Source organism: Copadichromis virginalis, linkage group LG15 (assembly GCF_057382275.1).
Source record: "Copadichromis virginalis isolate Kocher_CV1m ecotype Utaka linkage group LG15, C_Virginalis_male_GT1.1, whole genome shotgun sequence".
Lineage (NCBI taxonomy): Eukaryota > Metazoa > Chordata > Actinopteri > Cichliformes > Cichlidae > Copadichromis > Copadichromis virginalis.
The window spans coordinates 20,645,785-20,671,189 of NC_140632.1; the positions used below are offsets into that span (position 1 = coordinate 20,645,785).

Here is a 25,405-nt window from a genome sequence, read left to right on the forward strand (position 1 = left end):
TTCATCAGAGAATTGAAAGATGGGAACCAGGAGTATGGAATCGTTTACCTGCATGGTTGTGAATGGTGTCCATCTTATCCCGAGTACTGTGTGGTATCTCTGTTATCTTTAGACAGCAGCTCTGCTCAGTCTCAGCACAGCAGAGACACATCAGAGCCCAGGAGTGGTTTACGTGGAGGTCTGGTTAGTTTCCTTAGCACTTGATAACCTCCTACCCACCGTCCCCCACAAGTTTATCGCACACACACACACACACACACACACACACACACACACACACACACACACACACACACACACACTGTAGCTACATTTATTTAGGGCAGATTTAAGAAGGCTCCGGAGGCCGTGCTGCTTTTACTTGGGAGAATAGTGAGAAAGAGATGTGAAAGGATGATAAGAAAGTGAGACATGATGATGTCAGTAGGAATGGGTACCCAAACCTGGTGTTAAATGGGTCCTGGTACATAAGTTATCTCTCGCATTTGATCTGACCACCTCTGTTACTGTTTAAGACTTGAATCTACGATGCATGCTTCCCTATTTACTTCTTGGTAGAGTTTTTCCCTGTGTTTGTCAGGGCGGGGCAACTTTGCCTCACCCTGGTCTTTGTGAGGAAGGTGGAGAGAATTGAGTGCTAAAAAGTGTGGTTGCACTTTACTAGAGTCGATGCTGACACTGCTTTTACAAGCAAAAAACCTGATGAAAACACGAGCAGTCTGTTGAAACGTTTGATGAAAGTCCATTACCATTAGGTGGAGAAAGGCAAAGTTTTTGACTGGCTAACTCATAGTTGTTCCATGTTGTGTTATACTAGCAGCCTGAAACCGTGCACACAAATTATATAAATTATTGGTTTTCATATGTATAATGTGAACGTGGGTTAATAATTAAGAGTAACTATATTAGCAAGCTGAGAGTTAGGGATGCATGTATTCAGTCAGGACTGGGCGATAAATAAATGTAATTACAAAAAAGATTTTCTTCCAAAGTTTATGAAAGTAATTGGTGGGGGAAAATAGTCCTTTTAATTTTTATTTTCATTTTGCATTAATTTCTGCTGTTTCTTATCATGCTGGAAAAATTATAAATGGTTTATGACGTTATGGACAACATCACCTGCCCCTCCGGAGCCAAGAGTTTCCACTGCATTCCACATCAATACAGATGATTTTTAGACAAATTATCTTTTTGCTGTTTTGTTGTTGTAGTTTTTTTTTTTTGTAGTTTTTTTTTTAAAGCAACCTTCAGGTTAGTGATCTCAGAAACTCTCCTGACACTGACTTGTTTTCTTTTCTTGGATTGTGTACCAGTGACCCTTGTATACAGAAAGTGGAAGTACTGTTTCATAACTTCTGCTGAGGGTGCACACTGAGTTAATGATGAGTATTAGAGAGGCTGTAACATCCTGTACAACATGCTTCCAGTTTACTGTTTGACCTCAGGCAGCACTGGACAAACGTGTGCTCATCAAAAATCTTTTGCAAGGAGGAAGGTTTACAGGATTGTTTTGAACATGTTTTTTTTTTAATTTGATTTTATTTCCTACTGTTGTGCCATTAAAATAATGAAATGTTTTAATAAAGTTTTAAATTCCTTCCTGTCACCTTATTTGCCAACAGACCAATATGGTTGGTCTGGACCGTCTTTCTAATAGTCCAGATTGTCCTGTTGTCCCTCTTTGAATACCGTCACTGCAGGGGGTTAACTTGTACTTATCCAAGCAGAATTAGGAATGAAGCATTTAAAAGAAGAGCAAAGCCAAAGAGAAGATTTATGGATTTACTGAGCGGGCATGCTGAGGGTTGGTGTGTCCAAAGAGGGTGCAAGAGAGAGGGTGAGTGGCGTTAAATCAGGGAGCAGCCAAAAGAAGTAGTTATCAGACATCAGCTTCTTGCTTTAGGTCTGCAGTTCTAATGTGACTGTTTCTGAATATTACTTTAGGGTTATGAACATATTTTTGGTTTTATTCAAAGTGCTTACATACTGATATTCAAAGTTACAAAATTACTTGGCTAATACCCTGTGAAAATGTTGTTTCTTTTAAAAGGGTGAAGTATTTGCTGTATCATTTATTTATTTTTAGTCTTGTACGGTAATGACACTACATTTGGCTTAAAGTTTAATCCACTGCTCCCACACATGAGACACGCACCAGGTGGGAGCTCTTAAAAAAAGAAAAAAAGCTGCAGTGTGAAGTAAACTTACTTACACATGCAAACAAAGACGTGACCTTCGAACTCTTCCCTTAGAGACCTTTGAACCTGAGCTGTTAGTCAGTTGGATTTGAAAATCCAGGTTATCTCTCACGCAGTATGGTTTCCCTCCACTGTCACTGTTAGTTGCACGCTCTCACACAGTTGAGCATGTGAGAGATTGTTTAGTAGAGAAATACTACAGCTTGCTGTGACTAAATTACTTTCAGTTTTCACTTCTAATAACGACATTGTGATTTTATCCAATACTAACACAAGGGGAGGAGGATTTACTGCCACAGATACTTAAATAACAAAGTGATGACAAAAACATTTTTAGAGATTTTATAGAGATGAGCCTCCTTACATATTCTAAATATGTGTCAGTGTTTTTTCACAACATATTAGGAATATTGCACATATGCAAACAAAGGGTTTGTTTGGGTTTTGTAGCAAGATGGTAATAAAGGAGGGAAAAAGTAGATATAGTCCAGGTGAGGTGTTGATGCCTATCAATGACCCTGTCCAGCTCTCATATAACGACAGTTATTCTTGAGTCTTTGTTGGACACAAACTTTCTCATGCCACCCTGGAGGAGCCAGACTACCCGTGCAACCTGAATGCTATCAGTAATGACAAGGACACTACCAAAAATCAAAACTAGAAACAACTAAAGTCTGACATAGCTCATCTGCTATTTGTGTGAGAATTGAAGGGGCTTAATGAATTGAAAATGTAACGGCTATCTATGGTATTGGCCTGCATTACACTCACTTTGTGTACGCGAGCATTCCCTGATGCTTGACACAGTGAAGAAAGGGAACTACACAGATGCACAAACTTCTGTAGTGCCACATATGGTCTAACATGCAGTAATTACATGGCATTAGTTAATTTGTGTACATAGAGCATATGTCGACCCAGCATATATAAACACGCTGACAGAGCTAGTGGAACATCAAAGACTCCCCTAAACCTCAGCCGATTCCTCTCTGCCATCACTCGACTGGAAATGTGGGACTGCGTGCGTTTGACAGGCGGAGCGCAGCAGCTCTTATCCGGGCTGTTGTTTGTTGGTATACTGCTGCATTAGCATTTCTACTCAAACCATGTGCTGTCTGTGAAACATGGAAGAAAACAGAAAAAGCTGTTGGGGATTATTGGAGTGAAAGCTGCAGAAGCATAAACGGAGCCATTTGTTCCTGTTCTGCTCTTTTATTTGATATGTTTGAATTTTTTTTGCCTAAATTTTATTTGTTTATTCTAATATTTCCTGTAATCTGGTTTGATCCAAGACAATTGTCAACTGTGGAGGACAATAAAGTAACAGTAGTCCTGTGTCTAGGTATTGTCTCCTTTGCCTGCCCTTCTTTCCTTTTCTGTCCAAAAATAATATCAAAGATAATTTTTCCTCCATAAAATCACTAGATCATTATTTGAAACATTCCTCAGCCTCAAAGTCAGGGTCGCCAGGTTGTAGTAGCTGAAAAGATAAAAATAATTGCACATTTTATTATTTTAGCAAAGTAAGTGCTTGAAATAGGTCACAAAATTAAGTTTAGAGTTGATCTTAAAGAAGACTTGCCTACACACCGGATTAACGCTGCACTCATGTCAGGTCTATGAAGCTGGGAACTGATATTCACACAGCCACTGCGTGCCTTTTTGTTGCACGAGACAGGATGGCATTGAAAAAAAATATGGAAGAACATGCTGAACTGTTTTCACTTTAGTCCAGTTTTAGCTTTCCTGCAGAACAAGTGTGTTGGCATGGAGGTATATGAGTATTGACTATATACAGATTATCACCCACCACTCAAACTGGAGACGGAGCTTTTAGCCTTACTAGTTGTTTTACTGTGTACACTGTTGGTTTTTAAACTATTAAAGTAAAGGGATTGTGAAAGCTGAGTGTGATTTACAAATTATTTAAATGTGTAGTTGTGTGCAGTTTGTAGATCAAAGCATTGATGGTTGGGGGGAGTAAGGTGCATAAACTTAATTGTAAACTGTTTGCAGCTGTGCCATTGTGCGAGTGCTGCTAGCCCAAATTCGCAGCCATGGCGCTACTGGATCGGGCTTGCGAGCAGTCCTTATTGCAAGTATTCAGGATGTTGGAGCGAAGGACAACATGAGGGCGCCTGCTCACTTGTTGCCCTGTATTTAAAATGTTCGACAGCTTGATTTCAAGAGTTTAATCAATGACTTTTTAATCAATTGACATAAAGAAATGCTTCTGACTTAGTAAGATGTTTTTTGTTTTATACACTGCAGGTATATAAACAAACAAAAAAAATTATAACTATAAGACTAAATATGAATTTATTGTAATTCATGGTTTAGTTATTGTGCGACCAAACATTGTATTTTGGAGGGACACATGAATTGTGTGCTCTATGTGCAGTAATATGTCCATGGTGCAAATTGAGCTGATGTTAGATGCTGCTGCTTTAGTCTCTTATGATTGGTTAGTTAATTAAATCCCCTCCCCCTTGGAAACTTGTGGAAATGAGTGGACGCAATGTCAGTACTGGTCCACAACTTTAAGATTATGACTTTCAGGAGTTTAGGGCTGGATTATTTAGGGGTGTAGATGGCTGAGATGAGACTTTGCAGGAATGCACCATCATCTGGAGGTGCACTGAACTTGAACTACACGTGGCTGCCCTTAACAGTTCCCAGTGGCCCCAGAAGGTGTCTGCCGTTGTACTGACCAGTGTGTTAATTATCCACCGCTCGCTCTAAGCTGGGCCTTGTTTGAACCTCAGTGTCTCCATGGTAACTGTAACCAACAGTTACACAAGCTTGACAACGGCAGCCCTCGATGACCCACATTCCAGCAGTAAATCACAACGCGTGCACATTCCCGACTCCACCCTTGCCTATCGAAACTGTTCTCAGTGTTTCCACTCGACGGGGAAGGGGAGGCGGCGAGTTAGAACGAGGCGGGGAACGCTTTCACTTCTGTCGGCCTCTTTTTTTTTTTTTTTTTTTTTTCTATTTTCCTGTTTTTTCTATATGGAATAAAGTCCACAAACTGTGCAGAATTAGTGTAGTTGAATCTTTTGTTGGAAGTCTTTCTGCACACACTCCTCAGCCTCAGATTAAATGGTTGAATTTGTTTGTTTGCATCCCCTATTAGAAGCTGGCATGCGAGTTGTTTTGTTGGCATGCTGACAGAAAAGATATCTGCGGTCTAGGAGATCCACAGTGAAGACACAACATCTTTCCTGCCATAATAAAATGTAACAATTTCTTATGAAGTAAACCTTAAAGACACTCTCTCAGTGCTTACTCTGTACACTGAGAATATATATAACTGTCACTTCCTGACCAATGGGTTCTCTGAAAATGACATCACTATTCATGAAACGTTACTTGGACCATGGTGCTCGAGTAGTATCTGCATTTTGTTCCACAGGTTCATCCACTTGTCCTGGCATTCACCTTAAAGTGGCAACATTTAATGCTGCACTTAAGAAGGCGTGCATCCCCCCCCCCCCCCCCCATGATGCCAGAAACCAATCAGCGTCTGTGAGAAACTATATATGGCTTTATGTGTTCATGGCTGCCTTCATCTTACTTGAATATCTTTCCACAAGTTTGTCTCTCGCTTTCAATTTGTTTTTGTCCCCTAGAGTGAGATACAATCACCTACTTTTTCAGAGTAATAGCAGCTACTAGCTATGCAATGTTGGCAAGCTCCTGAATACCTTAGATCTTTCTCTGGTGGCGGTTATGATGAAATATGAGGCAGATTTACAGCTGAGCCATAACATATGCATGTGTGTGCACAGGCTGCGAGCTACAGTTGCTGCGTCAGCACAGCGTTGCGTACATACATCAGGTTTTACACATTCTTGTTCTGTAGTACACTCTGTAGCAGATGAAGGAAATGTCTAAATGTAGGCAGTGGATTTGTACACATGTAGAGAAAATAGCCCTGGGTAGCTGTGTAACACAGGCTGTGTGTGTTCTGCAGAGGTTTCCTTAGACCTGCACAGTGTGCTGAGATAAAGTAGATAAGTAAGTTGGAACACATTAAATCAGTGTGCAGATCAGGAAGGTTATTGGAAATAACATTTGATACCAATTATATACAAATGACTTTAAGTACATATTTAAGATTTAATTCAAAGTAAACTGGAACTAATCGGTGTTGAACTGCTTGAAAGGGACCTATTACGCTCACTTATAACCTCAAATATACTTCACACGTATACGTAAAGTTTATCCGAAATGACACGCCTCATGGTTGTGATGTCTTCAGTATTTAATGTGATATTTGGACGGCAAACATTCATCTTGTCTATTTAATAACCGATGTCACTGAAGTAAGTTGTTGTGCTCAAAACTTGATGCATGTGGGCTGACAGTCCATATCGGTGAATAACTGATCAGCCTTCTTTTCCTGTCGTCGCACAACCTGCTGACACACTCGGCTCTCTGGATCTCAGCCAGCCTTGCATTTTTGCTCTCCCGCCACAGTCGAGGCTGCTGAACAGCCTCCTTAAGAGCGCCATCCTGCATTAATAATACGTCTGAGCTACTGTTTATGCCCTATTTTCTTTCAGTCTTCAATGTTAATATCCAAGCATTTGTTTATGCTCTGCATGTAAACGCAATTGTGTTGAATGTAAATGTTTGGTGTATTTTTGTAATTTGCGGCTTGTATAAACAGAATTAGTGACTCTCTTCCTGTGTTTTTTCTAAAAGGACCTGGAGTTCCATGGCGTGATGAGGTTCTACTTCCAGGACCGGGTCGCCGGTAACTTTGCTACCAAGTGCATCAGAGTCTCCAGCACAGCGACAACGCAGGATGTCATTGAAACGTTAGCAGAGAAGTTCAGACCAGACATGAGGATGCTGTCCTCACCAAAATACTCCTTGTACGAGGTCCATGTCAGTGGCGGTGAGTCCCACAGATTTCTGATGCAAGGAAAAGCGCGACAGACTTTACAGAATCCAATTAATTGTAAAAATGGAGAGTAGGAAATGGATGGCTCTCAGGTAAACTGGTCTTTCTGTGTCTGTGTTAGAAGAGCGTCAGCTGGACCTGGACGAGAAGCCTCTTGTTGTGCAGCTGAACTGGAACAAAGACGACAGAGAAGGACGCTTTGTCCTGAAGAATGAGAACGACATCCTGCCCAAGGTCAGCTGCTCTGACTGTTCGGTCCAAGTGTTCACTGTTAATCATTAGGCTTACTAGCGAGATGAATTATTCTTCCATTCATCCATAGCCTGTCAAGGAAAAACGAATCATTTTAAATCACTTTGTTCAGCTCTTCAAGATCACAAAGATACAAATGCGCATTGGAAAGGCACCAGCTGCCAGCTGCCATATAATCAGACTGTATATAAAAGATGGATGCTGCTTGGTTAATGAAGGGCTTTCAAGGAAGCCATCCAGGTATTTTGAGACCAGATGTGACGAGTGAGTGTCTGATTTGGCTTTAAAAACTGAAACGTGTGCTCACTGGCTAAGGACTTGTACTCAGCTTCATTTTCCAATAGGGAAGCTACTTCTATATGTGATACTGCCTTTAAATGGAACATAGTGTTTCCTACACATAGACTTTACTTCAGTGAGCTGCTCGGGTATATTTAGCAACCCTCCTTAATCTTTTTCAAGTTTTAAATTTTTTGAATTTTCTTGGTATTTTTCATTTGCTCTCATGTTTTGTACCAGCTGGCTTCCTGCCAGGTTCCACTTATGGTCCTTAATATCTTTCAGCTGTTCCTTCAGGTTGTCTCTTCAAACTGTGATCTTTTCTATAGTTTTTATATCTTTATCCCACTAACCCTAACCAATTTTAATGATAATAAATGATGTATTTTTAATTTGTAATGTAATAAAAAATTAGAAAATGATGAAGCGTAAAAATCTGTGAAGTGTACAACTCAATTTTCGGCGACTCAATGTGCATAAAATTTCGCTCTACCAGCAACCTCAACCAGCCTCCCAAACGTTTTTGTGATTTAAAAGTGGAATGTATTATTGTTTACATGTACACTAATCAGTACTATTTGTGATAAGAGGTGGTGAGTATTTCACTGTAGGGAGTTACAGGACCACTCTGATCAGAACCTGGAGCAGGTGGAGGTGTAGTTTATGTCTTCCTGCTCACTGACGATGCAGAGCAAGACAGCAACTACCTGTCTTAATTTAACAGCCTGTGGGGAGCACTGCAGCGTGCCTATTTGACCTTGTAAGAGGTGCTCAGGTTTTAGTGGGTTTTAAAAGTCCCTTTGGGCCCTGAGTCAAATTTGGACATTTTGGCGTACTCGAATGTCACAAAGATGCCGAAGATTTTCTTCTTTTCCTTGCTCACTTTGCTCATGTGCCACTTATTCACCCACAAAGGAGTGCATCTATAGCAGTTTTATCACTCAGCCTCACTCTCTTGTTTTTCTAGAAGAGTCAGAGTAACGGGCCTGAGAAGGAGAAGGACGGCGTGATACAGAACTTCAAGAGGACTCTGTCCAAGAAGGAGAAGAAAAAGGAAAAGAAGAGGGAGAAGGAATTCGCCCGAATCCCTGATGGAGACGATCAGACACTGAGTCGCGAGGACGGGTAACGCACTCATTCATCTTACATCCTGACAGTCCTCAGAGATTCTTTTTCTTAATGCGAGGAAAAGCACAGAAAATGACAGAATAGTGATTTAAACTTTTGACCTTTCAGTTCCTTCATCTGACTCCTTTTTTTTTCTTCCCTGCGTTTCTTTTTCTGTCCCATTTATTCTTTGGTTTAGAGAAAATCTGGCAGCAGAGGTTTATAAAGACATGCCGGAGACCAGCTTTACCAGGACGATCTCCAACCCAGAGGTGGTGATGAAGAGAAGACGCCAGCAGAAACTGGAGAAACGCATGCAGGAGTTCATGAGCAGCGATGGGAGGCCAGACTCAGGTACTTCTTAGAATTTGCAAATATCTTGTTTACGAGTTTATTCAGACCCTTTTCTCCTAATCCCAACATGAGCTCGGATTACCAACTGTGCCTAGTCTCCTAGGTGTGTTAGTTCAGGGGTGGGTAGAGGAAAAAAACAATAGGTATATAACAAACACATTCCTTCCCAATTAGATAGCCTGCACCTCATTTATGTTAAAATTAAAAAGCATATAGTGCCATTAGATCCAAAATGTAGACTAATTGAACACTGATAAAGTGTTTTGTTTCACTTTTTTAATGATGAGACAAGAGACGGAGCTCAGAGGGCAGTACGGTATGTTTAATGATCCCATGTGTATTTAAGTTTTTGCTCACTGGAAATAAACTGAAGTCAGAACACATTGGCTCACGTGGGCAGTTTGCAGGTGGTATTACTTTAAAATAATGAGACCGTCAACATCAAAGGCTAATCTGATATATTGTTACAGTCATGTGGAAAAGAGAGCACAGGACTCTAGAGTCCACAGTCACAGCTTCCATAGGACTTAAGAGGGCAAGTAGCAGCCAAGTGCTGCTAATCAAATCGACAAATTCACTGATGATCAACAAGTATGAGCACCTCTGGTTTGGACTGTTCAGGTGTGTGTTGCCACCAAATTCAATCCAGTGTCAGAGTAACTGCAAAACCCCCAGAATCTTAAATGTTAAAATTCATGATGGTATTTGTTGGAGTAAACAGTAAATTGACCTAAATATGAAAATCAGCTGTGAATACTGACTTTTTATGTCACAAACCGAAATGGCACAGCCAGAGAGGGACCCGGATTGGCTCTAAAACAAGTCTGAATTTCCTTGTATGGCTTAAAGGAAACCTGACGTGAACTCTGGAGATAATCTGCAGCGTGACCTGAACGTCGCAGTTCACTGTCGCTCCTTATCTGGTGTGGAAGGGCATGAGAAAGCAAGTTAAATTCTGTGAAAGCAGGTGTGCACATCTATTGGAGTGGTGTTTATATAACATGCGGATTAGCGGCCCACTTTTTGTTGTTAGTAAATTGTTTTCACTGCTCATCGCTAATTACTCACGCCCACATCAGCTGCTTCCCAGAAGTGCCATATGCCGTTGGAGCGTCTCACGCTGACATGTTTACGCACACAGACATACGTCGCGGACGTGCCGAATGAATGAAACAAACATGCTGACTGGTTCAGCGTGTGACTCAGGCATTACCTAATCACTCTGCCAGACAGACAGATGGACGAGTGAACCGGCTTTAAAAACGGCTCAAACCACCGTCCGCATGCACATACAGCCGGTGAGGCAGGACGGCCGGTGGTTAGACGGTGACGTTCTCCCGGCAGAAAGCACTATTTAAAAAAACAAACAAAACACCCTTATTTTATGTAATGAAAATCCTGTTTGCTCTGCTGAAGCCTTCTTTTGTGGCATTTACAAAGGTGATCATTTTCAGTTGACACGTCCCCGTTACATGGCTACATGTTCCACCAGATGAAAGTTGTTATAAGCATTACGTTATTGCTTTTCCCCAAACTCATCTAAAAGTGTACGCGAGAAAGTTTAACGTCCAGGTCAAGCAAGAAATGATAGACCGAGAACCGATGGTGACAGAAGTTTGTAAAGTGGGAGTCTGCTAGCACCATTACATTGGCTATATTAAATGCAGTCAAAAATGAAACTAAAGGTGAAAAACACCCAAGTTCACTGAAGTAAAACTAGAACTAGGTGTGAAACAGTATTTAGTGCTTTTGCATTCAGAACTAACACACTCCGTCTCTGCAGGAGGCACTTTGAGGATATACGCTGACAGTCTGAAGCCCAATATCCCGTATAAAACCATCCTCCTCTCCACGAGAGACACAGCTGACTTTGCTGTGGTGGAGGCTCTGGAGAAGTATGGACTAGAGAAGGAGAACCCCAAAGAGTACTGCATTGCTCGGGTAAGTTTTCTTAAAAATCTGTAAACCCATCTTGTCACCTTCTCACGCTCCCAGTAAACACATTCATCAACACCATAAAATCTGCTTTGTTCTCGCTAAAATTAAAATCGAGTTAAATTAGGTTTAGTTCCTCCAGCTGCAGCAAATTCCATCAAACCCACGTTAACAGTAACAGAGTTTGAGCTTTTGTCACAGTTTAATATGTGATTTTATTTTTGAGGACACTGCGTGATGTTCACAGCTCATATTTGATCTTCATGGTTAGAGGTGTAATGTTTCCAAAATCATGTTTCCGTTTTGCCAGACTAGCATACTTTAACAACTCCACATGGGACTCATCGTGAGATGGGACATTTGTATCGCCATTTCTGTTGTCGTCTGAGAATTGTTACACCGTTAATCCTGCTTCTCTGCACTATACAACCTTGACGCTCCGAGTTCAGTAATAAACACCTTTATCATCCTCCTGAGAGGCTGTGGAAAGTTAAGTTCACTGTCATTGCCACAAGGGTCACCACTGCTGTCAGTAAACATTGTAACAGCTTCCAATACGAGGAGCATGCTATATATCCCACCTTTAAGGCACATTTTAAACACATTTTCTCTTTTTTTGGTTCCTGTTTAAATGAAGATGACTAAAAGTTGGAAAAGAAAAATCCATGCCCACTTCACAGGAATGGCAGATTGAAAAGGAAAGCTTAAGGAATGCAGCTCAGTTACTTTCAGACTGAGTGCCACAGTAGCAGCAGATGCTCTATAATATCTGTGTGTGTGTGTGTGTGTGTGTGTTAGACTGTGACGGTGAACTTGGCTCACAGCCTGTCTCCTATCTGTCCTCTCAGCTTTTGCCAGTCGTATAAAACAACTGCCAATACACTGGAATATCCTCCAGACACACACACACACACACACACACGGTTACTTTTAAAGGTACCTTTTCACTTTACAGTGTTGTTACTATCATGAAGTGATCTGTTACATTACAGGGCTATCTACTTAGAAAAGTAACTCATCAGCGTGCTTTGCTTTACCAAAACTGCACAGCCCTCATATGGTTACATTGTACAGAGGTGTGTGATCTCATACAGAGTTGACATTGATAGCACATCGTAACCAGTAACAAGCTCACTAGTTTCCCTTTTCAGCTGAGCTAACTTGTTAGCTGTTGTGTGTTTGGAGCTTTTCCTTTGACTAGTGTTACTGCTGCGAGGTCTGGCCTGTTGAAAAGGTGTGTCCAGCACAGTTCAGCTAAACTCCCTGCACAGATCTCCAGTACTTCCTCAGTGACAGCTTGTTGTGTAAAAATTGCCTTAAGTAATTAACACATTTTTGACAGGACAGTGTGCAAAATGGAGTGATGTGTTTAGAGGCTGAGGCAGACTGACTCATCCTTGGGTCTGCATCGTTAAGTGTTGTTCGAGCACAGGCCAGTGTGGGAGTTTGGGACAGTCACTGACTGTGCCTAGTGCGAGTTCACCCTAAAGTGCAGGGTTCAGGAGGTCGGCAACAATGAGAAATGCCAGAAACTGGTAAACACTATCCACCCACTCGTCCTTTTTTTTTTTCCTTATCTGCATCATGGGAGCATTAATCTAAACACAGCTATCAAAAACTAACAACCACCACTGCCTCCAGCTCTTCTGGAGAGTTGAAAACTAGCTGTTGCGTCGTGTCTGTGTAGGTTCTCAGTCGTACAGGTCATGATAGTCTAAGGCGCTGAAAAAGAAGGCGACTGGATTAAGTTTTTTTTGTTTTGTTTTTAATCTTTCATCCTGTGAAACAATCAAGAAACCTCTTGGATTAGAGGTGAAACATCTTCAAAAAACTTGAAGTCCAGTCACCTTCTTTTCAAGCTCTGTTTTGCATCCTGTGACTTCTCTGGAGACGTTGTCTTGTCAGATGTAGTTAAATGACCTCATCTTTGAGGCTTAAAGGAGCCTGAACCACATTACATCAGTCATTCTGTGTGTAAGGCGGGACTGAGATTACACAATATTGTTGTTTGTTGTAATGGTTAATGTGTCAGGTTAGAAGATTATAGAGTTGGAGACATGATGAGCTCCTCGTTGCTCCCCTATTGGCTTTTTAAATTTAAGTGATATCATCAGGATGGAAATGCTGGCTAGGGATTTCCAGTAAAAAAACCACAGTGGTGACGTTTATGATCCTGGTGATCTTCTTATTCATTGATTTTCACATTTCCTCCATCAGCTCATATTAGTCAAGGTCACTGAAGTTGAGGAAAACTCTTTTTTCCCCCTTTAACCTTTGTGCAATTATCAACCTACAAGGCTTTTGTAGGTTTAAATTGGACTTTTTGGAGGCGAGGACATGTGTAACCTGTAACCACCACCACAGTTAGTCTGTCTTTTCTGTCTTTTTCACAAAGTTATTTAGTAAATTCATTTGGGTTTTGTTGGTCTGGAATTTTATGCTCGACGAGTAGAAGGATGAACTGTTGGAACACATTTGTTCCATGTTGCAATCAGCTGATATTGTGTAGTCTGAATCCAGACAGCATTCGGTGGAAACAAAGTTTTACAGCCTGTATTTATGATCTTTTTCTTCTGGTACAACCCATAGCCACAGGTTATGGTAAGAGCATAGCCCTGCCAGTTAATTAAACCCTATGCCCCTTAGCTCACCAGAACTTAGCAGTACTGCAGATGCTGTAGAAGCCCACTTGTCGCTCTCCCACTTTCCATTGTTCCCCCACTTGTGAACATCATCCTAAGGTACTTGAGATGCTCCACTTGAGACAGTAGCGCTTCCTCAAAACAACCCATCTCTTACTGAATACCAGGGCCTCAGACTTGAGGGTCTAATTCATCCGCTAATGCATCTGCTCTCCACTGAGCTGCAAACTGAACCAGTACAAGCTGCAGGTCAGTACGCATTTTTAGACGGTGTGATGTGGAAAAACAGGATTAGTGGCTGACGTCTTTTCTTTATATTGTGTCTTGGAAAACTAGTTAATGGGGATTATGGACCATGTGGACATGGGAAAACAACCAATTTCTAAACTGCAACATCTGGAGATGTTATAACATGTTGTTTAATAAGTTCAATAATAAGCACAGCTGCATGAAATGTGAATAAACTTTGAATTGATTTGGTGTTTGTCTCCTTTTATTTGCAGCAAGATGATAAGTCGGGCAAGGAGGTGATTCTGGACGATAATGAGTGTCCACTGCAGATCTTCAGGGACTGGCCTGCTGATAGAGGTAAAAGACACACTCAGGCACTTGTCCCCTCGCTTCTTGGTCACTATTGCCCCCTGCTGCTGGTTTACTGAAATTACAGATTTTTTTTTTTTTTAAATGTTATTTTTAAATGTAATTTTTCTTTGACCATTGATCTTCTTACTGTATATTAACCTGTGGAATCTCTACTGAGTACAGGTAGTAAAATTTAGTCTTCCTCATTTTCAGGGGCATTAGTGTTCCAGTTGAAGAAGAGACCTCCGGACTACCAGGGGAGGAAGGGAAGGAAAGTGGATGACAAGGGCCTCAGAGGGAAGGACAGCTCGCTGCCTCCTGAGAAACTGCCTTATCTAGTGGAGTTGAGCCCAGGTAGGACCACAACACTATCATATGCGACCCTTCATCTTTGCTGTCAGTGTCGGTAGGCATTACAAGTGACAGCACCAGCGGAAGCAGCTTTTTTTTTTTTTTTTATTATTTGTTGTTGTAATGGCAAACAGTGACCAACAGGTTGCAGTGTAGCTGCATTAAAAAACACTCAGGTTTGGTCAAAGGTGAGTCTGTCTTCGTGTTCCCTGCCGAGGTGAATGAAGCACATTATAATGCGGCTACATTATTGCTCCCACATCTTCTCACCACTTTCAGCTGTGTTGTGGTTTCTGTTCCTGCCACTGCAGCATTTTGTCAGTGTGTAAAAACCACTGCGGGCGGTTAACGATCACTGAAAGCTGCAGAGAGCTCTTAAAAATAGCTGGAGATGTTGGCGCGTGCTACAGCTGCTTGACTTTCTTTTATCCCCCCATCAGAAAGAGCTGTAGCTTTTAATATGAATTAAAGTTTCCAAAACACACGAGTGCACTGTGAGAAGTCACAGAATAAAAAAGACTTGGACTTTAGATCTTCTCCTTTATGCTTGTTGCACTGAGGTTATACCTGCCTGAAGGGTTTCTAACATAAGATAATTCTTTATTGGGGAAACATCTGGCAGTTCTTGAGGTTAAAGTGTAAAGTTATCAGACAGAGATCGGTAAGAGTTATATGTAGGTGTTGTTAGAACAAAAATGTGTCTGTCCTCAGTCACAGCAGCTGAGATCACTCTTTTAGACCACTCATGTATAATGAATCTCTTCATCATCATCATTATTATTATTATTATTATTATTATTATTATTATTATTATTATTCAAAGGGGGAAAACCTGTCCTAATCTTAACAGCCACATCAAAGTCTTTATCATATTTATTTATGATGAAGATGATTTAAAGAGCAAAAAGGTTAAACTTACTATGAAAAAGCTTCATTTGGTGAATTATAGGAAGTTTCTTACTGATGTAAGAGTATACAGGACAGAGACCACTCGTACTGTAAGAGGTAAGTTACAGTGGTGTAATAACAGCTGGAATGCAGTACATAAAACCCCAGATTATTTGTTTTGAGAGCCTTTCGAAGGGCATTTTGGAGAAACATACCCATGTCCTGTTAAATATGACACAACCCTAACAGCTTGTTTCCTGCTACTGATCCCTCTCTTTCTTTATTGGCCTTTTTGTCATTCTTCCTATCATGCCATTAACCTATCAGACCCGTTGGTGAACCCAATTCTTATTGGCACTTGAACTGGTTTGAACTGTGGTGCTGGAATGATATTGGCTCACCAGTGGGCCCTATCCAGGAATGTACTAACACGTCTACTTCATCTACTGTAAGGTTGACGGGTCACTGACTGTGGAAGATTGCCAGGATGGGAAATTGATTTGGTGGCTTGTCTAAATAACAGCTGCTTGGCAAAGTGTGTGTGTGTGTCTGTGTGAGGAGAGAGAGAGAGTGTGTGTGTTAATTAACTGGACTTTAATCCACTTCTATTAAAGAAAACACTGAGGTTACCCTGTAGAAGGCTTAAGATAAAAAGAAATTTGTTGTAATTTTTTACTTTTAAATTACTTTCCAGTATTTAAGTGATGTCCGGGCTACTGAGGGAAGTCCTATAACCACAAGCATACCTCTCAGTGCGTTTTCTTCATAGATTGTATTTAAAATATGGACATAAGGGATGTCTCAGCCTCAAGCTGACAATTGTGTTACCATCTAAGCTTTATGAAGCCAGATATGACGAGCAGAGGGCAAAGCTGACTGTGGGGCGTAGGCGAGCCCCTATAAAGCATCACAATAGACGACTATTTGGGTGCTCTCCCCATTTTACAGCCTTTACGGCACCACCTGATTGAATGAACACCACTCTGTCTGCTCTTGGATTTTAAACTAAAACCAAAATTTGACACTTTAAAAAAGCAGACCATTAAGCTCAAGTTTGATCCTAAAAACACGTGAGGTGAGAAATAAACCACAAAGTCACCAAAAATAACACGTTTAAACAGATAAAGATGCTTTCACCTCAAAGTCAGGGCAGGCAACATAATGTCACCAAAATGCATACTTGTTTGGATCAGTGGTTAAACTGTTGGAAAGATCTTTTTTGTTATGACCTGTTTTAAGATACATACTCTGTAAACTAGAATTTACAATTTACTTGCAGTGTGCGTTGTCATCTACACACTGCTTTGTTTAATTCATTTAAAATTTGGACACTAAGACAAATGTAGACAGTGAGAGCCCTTTTAAAATATCGTGTGTGTGTGTGTGTGTTTGCCTGCTTTCCATGCAATTAACGGGTTAACAAGGTATTTTTTTTCCCTTCCTTGCTGCATTTTCACCCTCTGCTATTTGTCTGTTTTCTTTCCCACCTTCTTTATGGCATGGTGCGTATGCGTGCGTGTGTGTGTGTGTGTGTGTGTGTGTGTGTGTGTGTGCGTGTGTGGGGCCTGTGCATGTCTCCTCCTACCTCCGTGCCTGCCTGCCTGCCTAGGGCGAGGGAATCACTATGCCTACTACGCCTATCGGCACCACGAAGGTAAAACTCTGCCGCACCTGTGTGTCTGTTGGTGGGGTCAACTCATTTGGCCAATAGTGGTCAAACAGCCCTGATACATGTTTTAGATGTGATTTAGGCACTAGTACTGAACAGAGAGGTTAGGAAAAAGTGATTTAAACAATTTATTTACATTTTACATGAGAGTTATTTAATACTTTCTGTATCGGCATTAAAAACAGTCAATAACAGCTTAAATACATTTTAGGATATAAAGTTTTGATAAGAAATAGGATTTAACATTATATCCAGCCAATCGCAAGGAAAACTGAGACCTTTTTGGAAGCATTTTTGCAGATTGACATTCATTTTATTTGAAGGGTACACGAAACTACTAAATCAATTTATTTCACCAGTTGCTAAAAGCTCACAAATGAACTGATAATAATCGAAGTGACGTTTCTAGTGAGTTACCTCATAACTGACTGAAAGACTGAAGAAGTCAAAACATGGGAATTATACTTCTGTGTTAAATCTACCTGTAAAATAGTCGTAACTGAAAATCTTTCTGAAATCCTGCACCATAATGTTCGAAGTCCACCTGCATAGAAATGTAACCACATGTCACTGCCAGTGCAGCCTGCACAGGTAAAACGGAATGCTAGAGGCTGCAACCATCACTGGCATCTATATTTCACACCAGAAGTCTAAATCGAGCATAATGCCACACTGTGAAAAATGGTGTCTGTAGACTGCAGTTGCAACCGTGTGACCTCATGATCTTGCAGCACTCAAAGATGACCATCAGCTGTGTCTTCAAAGTAGCTTTGATAAAATGGCAAAAAGATGGAGTCGGTCTTCTGTCACTGTTACTGCAAATTCAATGGTCATTAGGCAGCTATATACTGTTACTTTCAACCAAAACCTCATAGATGTGAAACATGAATTTAGGAATTATTCACAAATAGTGCCATAGTTGCAGCAGGATGTTGAATTTCACTGTTAAAGGATAGAGGAACCTTGATATTATGTAGGATTATAATATTGGGTCGATGTTAAAGAGCCATGATGCAGAGACGTTGTGTTCATTGTTGTGGACCAACTCTGACTGATTGCAACATGTTGGCAGTCTCTGTGTTAATAAATTAGATGCAAACCTGCTAATAATCAGGTTGCCTTTGCAAGGGGTTCTGTGCGGTCGCAATCAGGTATCTGGTTTCTGCAGCGCGTTCATTAAGCTGCCAAAAGGGAAGGAAATTAAACGCGTTTATCAGCCACCGTGTTTTTGTTTGGTTTTTCATCCTTTTAGTTGCAGACAGTTAGCCGTCATATATCTACTCGTGTCACTGAGCCATTAGAATGCCAAATAAATTAGATCCAAATATTCTAAAAAAACAAACTAATATGCAAGGGTGGCTCCTATTCAACTTAATTCAACAATCACGTAGATGAACATAATGTGTTAGCATTTCAAATTCAAAATAATGACGATAATGGCATCAGTCACAAAACAATGAATAACTGTTGCAATATGAAAAGTTATAAATGAATAAAATAGAGAGAGAAAGGGGAAAAAAATGACTGAGGGTCTAAAGAAAGTGAAAGTACGCCCTCGGCTCCTCGTGATTACCGTCCTTAAACCTTTAACTGGCACAGAATTGATGGAAAAAACAAAACCGAGTCGGTATAGCAGAACCTTCTAATCTACGGAGATCTGTTATATTAGCTACCTTTTGACTACAGTATTATTTTTAGAAGATGGTTATATGTGGGGTTTTTTTTCTGATACCCTTTCACCCCCCCCCCCCCCCCCCCCCCCAACCCCCCACAGCAGCCAACATTTTATCCCTTTCCCTTCACTGAACTAATGCCCTGCTTTGCTTTTACTAAACCCCTACTTACTAATATCAATAACTGCACTGCAGCCCCACCAAAACCCCCACACTCTGTGCCACATTAGCAGTGCATAATGCACAGCTCTCCATATGTCACTATGTATTGACTCTGTACTGTAGTAATGCTGAATTGATTGACTGGGATTTCAGTCAATCAGTGTATGTGTATGTGTGAGTTTGTGTAGTGAACCTGTATGCCGTTTCTTTAAAATGTGATGTGAGTGCAGCCTTACCTGGTTTCTAAATCTGAACGTGTGTGTGTGTGTTCAGACGGCTCAGACTCTCGGGACAAACCCAAGCTGTATCGGCTTCAGCACAGCATCACTGAGGTCGGCTCAGACTGCACAGACGACGGCGCCATCCAGGTAAACACCCCATTAAAATACAAAAAATTCTAATACAGACTGTAGAATACTGCACTATATAAACTGCACATATTAATGCTAGAATTTTTCTCTTTTTAAAAAAAGTACTACATTGCAATTTTAAATTAAGATTTCTGTCTTTCTAAAGCTTTCAGTATTTGGGAAGAGCTCACATGCTGCCAAGTTTTGATGCCAGTGCATCCGAGCACTGATGCAAACCCTGTGGAGTTCCCTCACACTCAGTGTTCCCTTACACACACACACACGGTGTTGAATTAACTGTGCAAACATCATGACGTTACTGCAGTTTAAAAAGCTGTCTTTAGATATGATTCAAATGAAAAGCAAAGAGGTGTAGCTGGTGGAGTGAGATGCTGACCAGTGGGGGTTTTTGACCATAAGGGCCATTACACTTGAGCAGCTGCAGCTAACTGTTGTTTGAAAGTCGATCAGGTGAAAATCCAGAGACAAGGTCAGCATCAGGCAGCTGATGATCATTCCAAGGTTAATTTATGATACTTTTACTTGGCCGTCCTGGCTCGAGTTAAACTAAACAGCAAGGGTGTTTAAGCTGATAGAGAGGGGAAACGGTGCACAGCTCTAATGGGAGCTTGAAGTCAAGTGAAACTGACTGCAGAAGAGTTATTTATTTATTTATTTTGCCAGAAGCCAGCCCGACTTACAGCTTAAAAGTGGAGTTTTAGCCTGATGCTGCTTATATAGCTGATATACTTGCTGTGTTTGTCTTCAGCTGCTTGGTCCGGGGATTCTGCCCCACCACTGCAACCTCATGCACAGCGAAGGCATGGTGACTGTGACGCCGCACGGCCCTGACGCAGACACATTTGTAGACGGGCAGCGCATTATCGAGACGACTGTGTTGCGTTCTGGCTCCACCATCCAGTTCGGTTCTGCCCACGTCTTCAAATTCGTGGACCCGATGTTCGACCAGGGAGGGAAGAGAGAACCGGCCATGCCGAGAGGCAGACACAAGTCTGGGTGAGGAATGGGAAAAGGGTTTGTGGGTGTCTGAATGCAAAGTTTTCACCTCAAACTTACGGACATCCATTCTTCTTACTATCCCTCCTTCTTCAACGTCTGTACACACAGTTTCCCGAAGCCTACCAACAGTAAAGAAAGAATAGGGTGTTATTGTAAATGAAGGGAGGGTGAGGTTTGGAGTTGGCAGGCGGAAGCAGAGATGAAGGGAAGGAAAAGTGGGAGGAGGGAGTCTGGGATGGGGAGAGCAGGGAAATGAGAGGAAGAGCAGAGGTCTGGGGTTACGGCAGGCAGGCTGCCCTCTAATCTGATCAACATGATGTTGGGTGTGGCCTCCTCCTCGCTGGAGTTTCACACACTAACGGGAGAAAGACGGAGGGCATACAAGATAAGAAGAGAAAGGAGAGTGTGAGAAAGTTAGGGATCAGTGAAGGAAAGGAGAAACAACTTAAAAGTCTTTAATGGACGACTAACACTGCAAGGAAGAGAGAAAGAAGGAAGTCTGTAAGTACCCAAAACACTAACTCACAACTGTGGGTGTGTTTCTGCATGAATTAGTTTCTACAAATGATTCAAGAAATTGTCCTTTATCTTTTGTAGCACTCTTTCATAAGCATGTGCTCAGTATTTTCTAAAGCTCACAAGGTCATGAACACATTTAAATTAGTTTTTTAACAATCTAGAGTGTAAAGTTTGCCTCTGTAAGCTTTGCCTTCAGATGAAATAAACCTTAAAATTATTTTGGAGTAAAATGAGCATAACATTTTTGCTTGGCTGAATTTAATCCACCAGCCTGGGAGTGGTTTTTTTTTTATGTGTTTAAGAGCTGGTTTGTTAGGTTTGAGCGCTTGCTGAGCAAACACAAAATTATACATCAGTGCAGCGTTTTAAAAGAGAGCTAATCCTGTATTTAGCTGTGGGCTGTGACTGCTTTCACAACATGTTCCTCAGAGGCTTTGACACAGGTTTGCATTCCAGTTAGAAACTCCCATCAGGTGATTTTGATTAGTAACCTCAGCTATAGAAGAAGACCTCAAAATTCATGTTTAATACGAAAATACAGCTCACAGTGCTCCACATGTCAGCAGCAAAATGTGACAATAAAATACTTCAGCTTAAAAAAAAGAAGACTCGGGATGAATGAAGTCCACAGACTGTATATATAAGATCAAAGTAGCCACTTGGTCTTTTATATACAGTCTTAATGTTGGTACTTTTGCTGCTCAAGAGTCATAAATCTCTTGCTCAGCCTGTCCCAAACAGCAATACATTATATTTGTCAGACATTTCCATTAAAAATGCTCTAAAGGGCTCCAGGAGCACAGGCATGGTTCAGATCAGCGCAGGTCAACTACAGCTGTCTATGTCTGCCGATTCAAATTCTGCCCTTAAGTTTAAGACTTGGTAGAGTCTCATTGGATGAGTTTTACCCAGTGTAGAGGTGTTATAAAGGGAGAATTTATCAATAGAAGCCAAAAATCTTTTTTTTTTATTTTTTTTAACAGGCTTTAAATACATTTTTAATGTGTGTGTTTTTTTTATTTTTTTATTTTTTTATTTTTAAAGAGTTAAACATCGTGCATTAACATTTGTAATTTCTAGCTATAGGATATAGCATAAATCGCATAGTTCATGCTTACTATTGATGGTTTTAACGATAGGCAGCTGCATTTAGCCGGTTCTGCCTGTCCAGATACAAACATGAGGAAGATGAAATTAGCTTCCGGGTCATGGATATAGTGGATTTTTTGTAAGTTAAAGAGGTCCATATTTCCCCCAGGAGTTACAGAAAATGTGTGAATATTGACCTTAAATTGAGATTAAGCTTTTTTGGTATCACGAATGGCGAAAGGGAAAATTTTCCTCATTGCCCCAAAAGAAAACCCATTTTTATTTTTCTATATAAGCAAGAAGTACACCTGTATAATCAGATTTCTCAATGGTTCAAATAATACTTTGGTCATTTTATTAGATTTTTTGTTATTGATCAGCTCCTTTGGGAACTTTTTCAGTTGTCAGCTCAGTTGGAGGCATTGTGAAATGATGTTACGAGAAATGAGAACACTGAGGAGTTATATTAAGACCAGGGATCATTTTGTGCAGCTCAGAAAAGGAGAAGTTGTGGATGTGGATCTCTGTGGTTTTCTGGGCTGCTTTCCAGTGTCCTGCTGCACAAACATACCAGGATACCTAGCCACAGTCAAGCTGAGGACTTATCATAATGTTTAGGCCAATTACTGCAGTAGTTTGGCGAGGATTCTTTTTTGGCGTGGTTCAGATGATCTTGTAAGGGAATGAGTGTTTGATCCTTTGATAATCTGCTCCCTCTTAACTTCATCTGTATTCACTGTCAGTGAGTGAGAGAAAAACATGAATGAAACCAGCCAGAAGCCTTAAAAGGAACTTTAATCTGTATCATGTTTAATTTGAGATCATTTTAAATAAATCGTTATCAGATCCTTGTGCTGTAATCTCAGTACGCATGACACGGCAGATTCACATTTTAAACACTGTTTTTCATGTTTTATATCATGATAACAGCCTTTTTTGGTCTGCATGTTTGACTTGTTAGCAGCTGACAGAAGTGTGGCACAGATGCAGGATTACAATAGTACGCTTTCTAAACAGAGAAATGAGGCGAGTTGCAAGAAGACTGTTAGTGAGCGGGCGCAAGGTTAAGCAGCACTGTGGTGTGTTTGTTTTGAATTTTCTGTCAGAGTAGAGACTGCCAGAAAAGGCAGATGCTATTGCTGTGTGCTCATACTGCTATGACGCAGTCTTGGTTCTCTTGAAGGTTTCTTCCTCTTAAAAGAGCGTTTTGTTTTTTCCTTCCCACTGTCATCAACTGCTTGTTTAAAAGGGATCATTTGATTGTTGGGGTTTTTCTGTACTATTGTAGGGTCTTTACCTTGCAAGATGAAGTGCCTTGAGGCGACTATATAAATAAAATTGAATTGAAAGTGACCATTTAAAATGATGGCGTCTTGGAAGACATGCAAGGATGGCAGGGTGAGATGGTGGGCCCAGCTGAGTTCTCAAATAATAGCAGCCTTATTGGTTAGAAAGCTGCATCCACAGCCGGTATAAAGATGGACAAAGATTGAAAAATTACACCTTCATTCTTTTTAATGGCCAACAGGACTCAACTCCTCTGATTGCAGAGGGTTTCTGGTCGTATAGAAGTCTAAGTTGACTCTCACCTTCCTATCTCCAAGAACTCTGTAAACATTTTTTCATTACTTTAATGCATGAGGCCTTATTTTTGTCAAACACTGAGTGCATTTTGTAAGTTATAGTCATCCTGAGGCTTTTCCAGGGTTATCCAGGATATGTGTGTGGTTTCACAGTCAGATCCACACCTCGTTCACCGCATCTGGTTTCAAAAAACTGATAGTGAAAACACTCATTTTGAGGCTTCATAAAACTAACAAACAGGTGGCATCACAGTGGCTCTCTCCAGCTATTGTACAGTACAGCTAAAACACACAGAAAGCCTTCCTTGGTGCTAATTAACAGACCAGAACTGAAGCACAAGCTTATTAAATGGTCTGCACTTTAAAACAGAGTTTGTGAAAGGGAAAGCCTATCTGTGGAGGCTAAAACATGCTTTTTAATGCAGTGACGTGGGAGCCTGTGGGGTTCGACTCGCATTTGAAGCCAGTCCCAGGTGGCTGTTAGAGGAATTGCAGTCTTTGGCACATCTACATAGTATTTATTTTCCAGCTGCGGAGGTTGTGGCTTTGAGCCTGATTCACATGACTGTCTGGTTTCTGAGATCACATGACACCTGTCATTGATTCCCACGCTGGGATTTGGGACCATCTTGTTAAAGATGTTAGAATCTGTTTTCAAAAGCTGAAAACGGCAGCATCAGAAAGATTTTAATATTTTATCTGTTTTTACTGGAGTTATGAGTTTGTTCGTAATGTACTTCATTTGATTAGAAATTTAGTTTAAGAAAGAAAAAAACAATCAGTCTACTTTCTCTGTCTATGTTGATGCTGGTAATGGTTTAACCTTATTTGGCTGCTTTTGTTTATTGTGTGCGTGATGGAGATCTCCGTGTCAATGACATGAAGCACTGATGCTTTGTGTTTGTGCTGTGCTCTTTATTCAACATTGATGCCTTGCTGTCACGCGGGCTGTGAAAGCAGAAGCCTGTCTTTTTAAACCCGACTGCTGTCTCTCTCACACACACACACACACACACACACACACACACACACACACACACACACACACACACACACACACGACACGACATCCTGGCGTTGCTGTGAGTTAGGACTCGTGGCGTGGCTTCTCTATAACTAATTAGACTGTTATGTAAGAGTGTGCATGCATAAAGCGAGCTATCTGTGTGCAAATATCAGCGAGTATTTTACTGCCTCTCACGCCCATCGCTCTCCTCTGTGACGGTGAGTTAGATAAGCGAGCGTGTGTGTGTCTGGATTTAAGTCTGCGCTCTTGTCGACGTCAGTAATGAAAAGTCAGCTGTGGAGAGCGCAGTTCGTCATCTGAACCTCTGAATGTCTGTGTCTCCCCGCTGAAGCAGCGTACCAGAAACCACCTTCGACCTTCACGGAGACGTCCACAGTGGAGGAGCCCTGCCTACCAGCAAGGTAACACACACATGCACACAGACAGAAAAAGAAACACCCACTCATTTTCGTGTATATACTTTATTCCATTCAAAATTCTCTCTGCTCTGCTTTCTGCTCTCAAACACTTAAACACTATGCTGTTAATATTTTTATGTTTTATCTGTCTGAACTTTTATTAAGCAGACTGGCTGAAAGTCGGGCATCATCATATTTTTGTTTACTGCACTGCTTCTGTGGTGGATTCTCCTTTTAAAGTTGGTTTCAAATAATGACGTTAGTTTATGTTCAAGTCATCGCTGTTCAGGCTGCTCTAAACATGCCAATTTTGACAGTTTCTTTTCCCCCTGCTCTGTATGATGCCTTATCTCAACTATTGTCAACACAGGTGCACAGCTGTCACAGCGAGCACAGAAGCTCCACCCACCTA

General features: G+C 41.0%; 1 protein-coding gene across 9 annotated transcripts in view; it reads left to right on the forward strand.

Annotated features, from left to right (window-relative positions):
- afdna (afadin, adherens junction formation factor a) overlaps positions 1-25,405 on the forward strand; it is a 120,790-nt gene that overhangs the window by 34,260 nt on the left and 61,125 nt on the right. For 8 of the 9 annotated variants that reach the window (XM_085432383.1, XM_085432385.1, XM_085432386.1 and 5 more), the window contains exons 2-12: positions 6,912-7,107; positions 7,235-7,347; positions 8,612-8,769; positions 8,951-9,105; positions 10,889-11,046; positions 14,186-14,270; positions 14,478-14,618; positions 17,113-17,157; positions 19,281-19,375; positions 20,127-20,374; positions 24,927-24,996. In XM_085432383.1, coding sequence (XP_085288509.1) covers positions 6,912-7,107; positions 7,235-7,347; positions 8,612-8,769; positions 8,951-9,105; positions 10,889-11,046; positions 14,186-14,270; positions 14,478-14,618; positions 17,113-17,157; positions 19,281-19,375; positions 20,127-20,374; positions 24,927-24,996 — 1,464 coding nt within the window. The remainder of the gene's footprint in view (positions 1-6,911; positions 7,108-7,234; positions 7,348-8,611; positions 8,770-8,950; positions 9,106-10,888; positions 11,047-14,185; positions 14,271-14,477; positions 14,619-17,112; positions 17,158-19,280; positions 19,376-20,126; positions 20,375-24,926; positions 24,997-25,405) is intronic. The other variant, XM_085432392.1, reaches the window with a different exon arrangement.